Here is an 8,592-nt window from a genome sequence, read left to right as displayed (position 1 = left end):
CCAACCCCCTTTAGTCAAGGTAATTGCGATACAGTTACTTCCGGTTCTGTCTTACAAAATGTCAAAATAAGAGTATTTCCATGTTTTCAGGTGTATGTTTTATTTTTTCTTTAAACTTTTTTTTTTAAATCCTGATCTTCAACAAAGGTCTTGTTATAGTTATAATAAAAATGATAATGTTTCATTTCTGGATACATCATTTCTCATTTTATCCAGAATGATCCAAAAGTTGGTGTTGGTAATCCCCACCCTCAATTACTTTTTTAACTTAATGAAATTGTTATTTCCCCACATTTTTCAAAGGAAACACATATTGAATATTGATTTTTGTTTTTTGAAGATTTTAGTTCATAGTGGGTGGGGTAGTTATGGGCTGCACTAACGTTATTTTGAAAGGTAATTGCACCCGTTTCCTGGCTTTGCAGCGTAGCTCTCTGGTAGCTTCTAGTGTTCAAGCTTAGAATGACAGCTACCAAAAAAAGTAAAAAAGAAATCCCAGAATTGTTTATGCACCAAGTGTGAACTATAATTACATGTAAAAAAAATAACAGAAGTAACTCCCAGCCAAGCCTGTTCTCCAGAGTCTTGCGTTTAACTCAAACCAGTGAATTAATAATAAATAAATAAGTAATTAAACAAGGCTTGTACTGTGTGTGGGGGGTCAGTGCAGCATGCGCACAGAGTTGACATGCAAGTGGTAGAGAAAGTCAGCGTAGGACGCGCCGCCATTGGGGCTCTTGTCCTCCACCAGGTGGCGCTGCAGGAGCTCCTCACCGGCATCACCCTGCTTTACCAGGAGCAGCTGTGTGAACAGCCCATTTCCACGCAATGTTAAAACATATTTGAGTGACGCGGTGCAGTATTTAGTTGCGAGCTGACCTGCCGGAAGCACGCGACCTCCAAGTCCAGCGCGTCCAGTAGGGTTCGAACCATGACCGACAAGGGGGTGTCCAGAACTGGCAGCTTGGTCTGGATGAACACAACACAGGAAAAAAAACGAGTGAGCTTTTGGGAGGCTCCGGGGAATTTGACAAAAATTGACTCCAGAAGACACTTTCAGATCCAAACGCTAAATTTGGTAGCCAACACAAAAAAATCTCACAAAGGCAAAGAACAATTTTTGATTAGAAATGGTCATTTGGTCAGCTCACTTCAGCCACAAACTTGTTCCACAGATAGATAGTTTCACGTAGCAACATAAAATTTGGTAAATATGACCATCATGAGTAGACCCACAAAAAAAAAGGCTCAATAAGCCATGCTTGTCGACACACTGAAAGTCCACCATTTTGGTTTGAGCCATTTACTTTTGGGTCATTTGAATAATTTTCAGGCTCCATTTTACACCATTTTACATAGAGTAGTTTAAAAAGAGAAAAAAAGTTTCTCCCATTCAGTACAAAACAAATCACTTTGTGAACAGACAAAACAGGTTACCTCTCCAGAGGGCAGGGACGCCAAGCATCCCACGTTGAAAAGCTCTGCCAAGGTGCTTGCTGAGACGTGGGCTCCCACCCACAGCAGGAGGGTGTGGGAGGTGTGCAGCAAATACATCCCACCCGGATGCAGGCTCATGGCCGAACAGCGTAGAGCCCCCTCCTCCTTCACATTTGTGATGTGCGACAGTGGCTGAAGCAATGAAATGATGAGGTTCCAATTGTGACTTCAGCAAGGAGCAGCAAGTGAGTTTAGCATTTGATGAGTCCATCATGATTTTTTTTTTTTTTTTTTTGTACGTGTGCATACCAGAGGGATCAGCATCGGGTAGAAGTGCGTGACGCAGGCAGCTGCGTCCAAGCCGAGCGCCCGGCAACGCAAACCCAGCCGACTGTGCACGGAGGTACGCAGGCCGGGTAGTAGGACGTCACTTTTCCTCAAACTGTTGACGTAGACGGGTAGCGCTCGCAGCCCCCGAGGGAGAACCAGCTGACCGGACGACGCCCATGTCGAAGAGGAGCAGCCGTGACGGCGGTAGGATGCCAACGCCTCCGTCAGGTCCCTCTGGAGCTCCTCACGTAGATCCTGCAGGGGACGCTCCAAAGCTGCACAATACACTGAAAACGTAGAGAACACACAAGGTGTTTATAGACGATGTAACAAAGAAACATTTTTGGTTACAAAACGCTTGCAACAAGAGAAAGGATTTAATATTTATTAATTTTAATAACATTTAATATTAGTTTACGAGAGAGAGAAAAAATGATGTGGGGGGAGGGGGCGATGTTTGAAGGTCCTCATTTTTGACTTAGTATGTTGTAATGTGTTGACATACATTTAAAAAAAAATATTGTACATTTTTGCTGATTTCAAAACAGTTAATAACGCCGATGAATTGGTTGGGCCCCGGTAATTATTATATCAGACTAGTTTGTGAATCTCTGAATTTGATCCTATTTCTCCAAACTTTTAAAACCACAGCTGGCACATTGTCTCTCTTTAGTCATCGCTGCTTTTGTGCATCTTTCTTACTCTTCTTGCAGTAGAAGGCCAGCAATGTCTGTGCCTGGTATTGGCAGAACGTGTCTTGGAGGTGGCGTGAGCATCGCAACATTAGTGTATGCACCCTGGATCGCCGCTCCCCCGTCGGAGTGTTGTACGCCAGGACTGCCTAGCAACGCACAGAAAAGGTGAAAGAAAAACAATAGTGTTAGCTAAACCTGGGGGGGAAAAAACAAATCATACCCTGTGGGTCCTTTTTTTTGGGGGGGGGGGGGAGCAAAAGAACAACAAGTCTGCCACACCTGTATAGCGACGCCCCGACTCTCATCCAGAGCGGCGCTGTCGTGCGCCAGCTCCACAGCCAGCATCGTCCGGCAGTCTATCGTTGCCATAGCGACCTGGTTAGGGCTCGGTCTGGGCACGAAGAGTCCGTAGCAGCCGGACACACGCATGCCTGGCAACAATGTTTCATTGTAGGTATTTTGTAAGGGATTGTGCACGACTGAGGTTCAACATCTCACCTTTGCTAACAAACAAGCTAAGATCCGCCTTGTAGCTGACATTTGCCGCCACAACGCGATTTAGATCACGGCTAAAGCGCTCCCGGTCCAAATCCCCCTATAGATGAACACACGTATTAGCCTAGCAACAGTTGTTAGCATCTTTGTATGTTTTCATAGTACTTCAACACGGACCAGCTTGCCGTATGTTAGCATAGCAACTGCTAGAATGTTAGCATTCGATAGGTAGCTGTTGCAGTACCTGCAGGTGGTTGTAGGAATAAAGCGCGCCGCCCGTCAAATAAGGAACATGACCCGGCCAAGCTCCGCCCACATCTTGCGAGGAGAGGACAAACAGATGAACGCCGCAGCCCTGACGGACACACGCCTCTGCCAATGAGATGGCTCCCTCCGGCGGCTGGAAGATGGACTGTGAGGAGAAGCAACGATACACCTGGGAGTGTATATTTTAAATCCCGAGCAAGATCAAATACACAACAGTGGACGAAGAGATTTGAGCGACATCTTGACTACAATGCCATAAATCAAAATGGTTCTTGCCTTACTTTTGACTTGCTGGTCCCAAAGAAGCCAGCTGAGGATAGTTCCATCTCTACCAGCGGAGCCGAGTGGAAGACAAGCAACTTGCCGGGACAGGCTAGCATCTGAAGGACGGCCAGACCTGCTTTGAACGGAAGCTCTGCCGGGACGCCTGGCGAGTCGTCACCGTCCGGACTCAACTGGGAAATGTGTTGCAACACGCTGCACAACAGCACACAAACGTTAGCATTTAATCAATTATTATTCGAAGCCATTTAGCAAAACAGGGAAAGTGACAGCCTCAGCACTTTCTCTACATTTGTTGTTTACTTGCTATGTTAGCCTACATTGGTATTTGAAATAGTACTATTATCAGTATTAGTAAAAAAATATATATTTGACATGACTTTATTTCTTTTTTTTTTTTTTTTACCTGGAGACATTGTCCATGCAGTCCCTTAGGGGGAGTACTAGCCCCTCCCTGACTGGAAATTGCATCTCATCCAACGTTTCCGCCATGACCAGCATGTGCGGGCGGGACAGGGTGGGGCTGAGGTCGTACAGCTGGATTCTGCTGTCATATGTCAGCAGGCCCACGCGGACGTTTCTTGGGCAAATTGGAGGTGAAAGTGTGTTTTAGCATGATTGTGTTGAGATACGCTTGTTGTGAGTGTGTTTTACTTGTCGAGTGAAGCGAGGAGAGTGTGTATTTGTTGCGTCACAAAGTCCAAATGGCCGTCTCGTAGCGCTGCCGCAGACACGTCGATGGCCAGAAGTAGCGCCGCTGCCTCACCCTGTGACCAAAAATTGAAATTGTATCTTTATTATTAGCAATTTTGCATCTATAAAATAATCATTAGTAATGGTTTATTGATCATAATTGAAAGTTACCCATTTGACACATATACTGTATGAGCTTCCAATTTTAGTAACAATTGTAAAACATTTATAGATTAGGCAAACTGGAAATGGAGGAAAAGTGGAAAAATATTCCTTTAATGGTTACTTCAAACTAAATAGCGGACCTCTCGCATCTTTTGAGACATTTTGCGACTCTCTTCTTGACTGACGTGCCAACCAAACTAAACTTAAGTGACCTTGACAGCATGGAGGACTTCGTAGGACCCCATGTGGAGTTCGGGCCTCTGCTCCCGATCAGGCCGGAGCCCGTCCACCCCGTCGGTGGGCTGGTAATGTTGCCACGGCACTGCAGGACAAAGAAACACTGCTTGGAGGACATACAGCCTCGATACAGCGGTACCCTTGGCTTACGAGAGCCCCAACTAGTGAGCTTGCGAGAAATTTCGTTTGCTTTGTGTCGCGAACCACTTCATTTCTATTTGAACCCGAAGAACTCTTAAGTTGGGACACTCGTAAGTCAAGGTAGCGCTGTCGGACTTTATGCGGCTTACCTTCGGTCAGCTTATCACAAAACGGGCAGCGGAACCTTTGGCCGCAATCCTGCCAACTCATGGCAACGCACATGGAAGCGCCGCAGCAACGACATCCCGAGATGCACGTGTCGTCCAGGACGACCGGAAGAGGCTTCTGGAAGCGAGATGTCAGTGAAGCTGCGTTGAAGTATTTCTTTGTATCATTATAATCCAACTCGACATGCGCCATTTAAACTGACAAGATAGTTAGAGAAAATTCACAAAAATGGAAGTGGAAAAACTTACCTCCAATGGGTTTTGTCTGGCCAAAGGCGTGACTAGAGTGGCTAGAGGCAGCCGGGCCAGAAGGGCGGTGGGACCATCCTGGGGCAAGCAGTATGTGGTGGAACGGATGGCACGGGGGCTAGCGTTGCCTGAATAGACAATGACATTGTCACACACTCAGGTACATTACTTTTAAGGATGGCGCTTTGGTTCGTCGCTCGTGGCACAATTGTTTTTTTTTTCCTTTAAAGCTGTCATTTTTAGGAGTTTTCAGTATGCAGGCATGTCCAAATTTTGAATTGTGTGATTTCTATAAAGAACCCTGTTGTGCCCTAACCACTGATGTCAACGGGAAGTGAAGCAAGTTAACGTTATTACCTCCATCCTCCACGATGCAGGAAGTGGTTGGCAGAGGAGGTGGAGGGCCAAAAGACTCAGAGATAAAAACCTTGCCTTCCCACTCCGCTCTGTCGTCCGCCATCACTTTGACCTAAACCCAGTTACGGATGAGCGTGCAAATTATCAAAATGTTTAGTCTAATTAAAAAAAAAACTTTACTGCACTGGGAAGCAGCCCTGGGTCCAGTCCATATCGCGACTCTGAATTTGGAGATATCTGTACAATGGAAACACAATTTTAAAATTGTACAAATGTAACAATATTCACCCCCATCCACAATTTAATTAAAAAAAAAGTTCATGATGATGATGAATATATTATTTATTGAGTATTTTAGGAAGGTAACAGCTCTGCCAACCTGCTGGGGTCCATCCGCGTAGGGGTGCGTGATGACAGGGGAAAATCCTGCCGGGTGACCACCAGGGGGCGTCCATTGTGAGGCCTGTCCAGCGAAAGGACATGGCAGTGGCTGCTCGGAAGGCGAGCCCAAGTTCAGACGCATCAAGTCGGGTAGAGGACTGCAGAGACGTCCGAGCTCGGAAGCTGTGGGGGAACTACAGTGGCGTGCCCACAGCGGGCTCTGATTGGCTGCACGATCGTCCATCGGATACCATACCTCACTCTGATTGGCCCAATTTTCACCAGAAGCGGTACCTAAATTTGTATCAAAAATATTTTACGCTTTTGGATAGAAAAAATATCAGAAGACCAAACGAAGAACATCTTGAAAAAAATCATATAAAAATAAAGAAACAGTGGCGGAAGACTTGTATTTTACAGGCTAATAAGATATCGTACCTTTTGATACGGGCGGAAGTCGCAGCCATTATGTGCGGGAATTATTTTCACCTCCGGTAACAACTCAAACGGCCTCAGAAGGGGAATTTGGTCAACTGGAATAAACCTCACCATTCAAATAAGAGAAAAGTTGGCCAATTGCGTTACAGGAGGGCGGCGAGAAGCTAGGACAGGAGGTTCGCATGCCAATGCCAGCATCCAAGGCAGCTAACAGCACTGCGAAGCGTTTCCGGGATTCCTTTCGCAGTAAAATGAAAACAGAAATTGTAATTGTAAAAATTCAAAGAAAACACTTGTTGTCGAATTGCTCGACTTCAAAATATTTATCTATTCATTTAGTCAACTTAAAAAAAATGCGATCATCTTAGTTATAAATGTAATGCAGCAGAATATTTAAAATATCCATTGTTTTAAAACACATTTTAGGATTCCAGTGAATGTTCCAGTCCAATCAGCTGTTTTACGGCTCCTAAAAAAAAATTCAGCTAAAAAAAGTTGACTTCTCTGATTTACAACAAAATGTTGGCCTATGTTATTTAATTGTAGTTCGGATAGCTTTTGAAGGACTGACAGTGAGCATAGAATTGAAAATAGAAAACAATAATCAGTTTGTAAACAAAGAATAAGAGTGTCAAAGTCATCAGTGCTTTGAGGACTTGTCTTGTCTTTTGAGGGCGGTGATCCGGTTCCTCACATAGTCCTTGACGCCTTTCCAGGAACGCCTGCTCAGCGCTCGGGGCTCGGCGTCAAGACAGCAGAGACAGTCAAGCTTCTGTGGGACTTTGTGATTTCAGATGAGGGACATCATGTGTTTCTCCACGGCGGCGACCTCACAGTCGTTCCACTTGTGCTTGCTGATCGGGGAACCGGCTGAATTGGAAGAAAAAAAAAAAAACACAATAAAAGCAACGACTAATCCCAAACAGTCAGGACCAGGCAAAAATGATCACACGCCGACTTGCGTACCTTTTGCAGATTGCCTGGACGCTGTAGAATTGGTCGCGTGTGTATCAGTCAATCCGGCGAAGGACTCACAGTGGTTCCATGATGCAACTGGCCGTAATGGCGCTGCATTTAGATCTACAAGAAAGATCATTATGGATGTTAATTGTGTATTTAAATACAGTATTTTCTTGTCTGATACATTTTAGAGCAAGAGCTGCTTAAAAACATCATAACATTTGAAAAATAAAATTCTATTTATACTGACTGCCCCTTCTGTAATGGATAAAAAAAAAAAGAATATTCAAATTAATGTTTTCCACTGGGGAGACCATTCATTCATTCTTCATTGGTTCCTTCTACTGCCGAGTGCTTGCCCACCCAACACACACTAAATTATTAACCCAATGTTCACACTTGACCTGCTGCTCACACTCTGGCCACGTGGCACCACTAGAATGGAAACCCCAGTGTGGACGTCACCTACAAATTTCATGTCTAGAGGGCTAAGCAATTGGATTTGTTGTTTACAAATGCACAATATACAACCAGTATGCATATAAATATGTGTGCATACAAAAATACTTTCTGAAGGATGGCTTTTATTGACCAAACTAAAGAATCAAGTCACAGAGTTTAAAAGAGATGCCATGTTGATCCCATGACATGAATTTTTCTGTTTTCAGACATGACTCCTTGAGACTTTTTGTAGGTCGACTCCGCATGGACATGCCAGCAAAATTTTATGTTGCGACGGGAAACAGACTTTGGTACAAAAATGTGTGCTTCATGGCAGCTTCGCTCTTTCTTGTTGGTCACAGCTTCTTGAGACTTTTTTGTTGGTCTACTCATGATGACCATCCCCACCAAATTTCACCAAGCTCAAATAAATCAACTTTGAGGGCTGGTTATTTTTCAATGTATTTTTTTTTTCTTATTAGAGCTAGCAAGTGCGTGAGTATGGCAAAGCTCTCAAAATAGCCTGAGGACAATAACAAGCCATTTGAAGAGGGTCCAAAATATCAAATCAATAAGTTGCCATGAGAAGCAAATAAAAACAGACAGCAAAGCTAGTGAGCGTCAGCAAAGGCGGCGAGAAACCCCCCCTGACAAGCGTGTAATGAGCCTATGCGAGCATCTCGCACCATTTCATTGTGTCTTTATCTCCTCCCGCTCAGCTCCCCAAGAAAAAGTAAAAGGGGCTGCCGGTTTGGAGCAAATTACCCACGCTTATTCTGCAAAAACATCCCCCTTGCATGGCCCGGCGGGGGGCCGAGCCGGCACCTAATTGTTTTGTCGACCAAGGACATAGGAGG

General features: G+C 44.7%; 1 protein-coding gene across 2 annotated transcripts; it reads right to left on the bottom strand.

Moving 5' to 3' along the window:
• Positions 1 to 102: 102 nt before the first annotated feature.
• Positions 103 to 6,486, bottom strand: LOC147058448 (protein transport protein Sec24C). Of its 2 annotated transcripts, none has more exons than XM_085909208.1 (18): positions 6,335 to 6,486; positions 5,895 to 6,190; positions 5,696 to 5,752; positions 5,516 to 5,627; positions 5,159 to 5,286; positions 4,892 to 5,027; positions 4,577 to 4,686; positions 4,161 to 4,273; positions 3,913 to 4,086; positions 3,506 to 3,701; positions 3,202 to 3,369; positions 2,961 to 3,057; positions 2,742 to 2,893; positions 2,470 to 2,608; positions 1,747 to 2,054; positions 1,438 to 1,629; positions 880 to 969; positions 103 to 802 (listed from the first exon to the last, which is right to left on the bottom strand). In XM_085909208.1, the coding sequence occupies exons 2-18, from the start codon at positions 6,138 to 6,140 to the stop codon at positions 662 to 664; spliced, it is 2,559 nt and encodes an 852-aa protein (XP_085765334.1). In that variant the 5' UTR covers positions 6,141 to 6,190; positions 6,335 to 6,486; the 3' UTR covers positions 103 to 661. The 2 variants fall into 2 exon arrangements, with proteins under 2 accessions (XP_085765334.1, XP_085765335.1); XM_085909209.1 differs by having other exon boundaries at positions 3,913 to 4,053.
• Positions 6,487 to 8,592: the final 2,106 nt, after the last annotated feature.

Source organism: Syngnathus leptorhynchus, chromosome 4 (assembly GCF_054491065.1).
Source record: "Syngnathus leptorhynchus isolate UIUO chromosome 4, UIUO_Slep, whole genome shotgun sequence".
NCBI lineage: Eukaryota > Metazoa > Chordata > Actinopteri > Syngnathiformes > Syngnathidae > Syngnathus > Syngnathus leptorhynchus.
Note: the sequence above shows the minus strand (reverse complement) of the source record. Positions and strands in the feature narration are given on the sequence as shown.

Excerpts from the sequence above, each read along its gene's own strand:
- LOC147058448 (XM_085909208.1), bottom strand. The coding sequence starts at position 6,140 with ATGGACGATCGTGCAGCCAATCAGAGCCCGCTGTGGGCACGCCACTGT. Across the intron at positions 5,287-5,515 it reads CTGCATCGTGGAGGATGGAG|GCAACGCTAGCCCCCGTGCC; the intron begins GTAATAACGTTA and ends TTGTCTATTCAG. Across the intron at positions 4,274-4,576 it reads AAGTCCTCCATGCTGTCAAG|GGTGAGGCAGCGGCGCTACT; the intron begins GTCACTTAAGTT and ends TTTTGGTCACAG.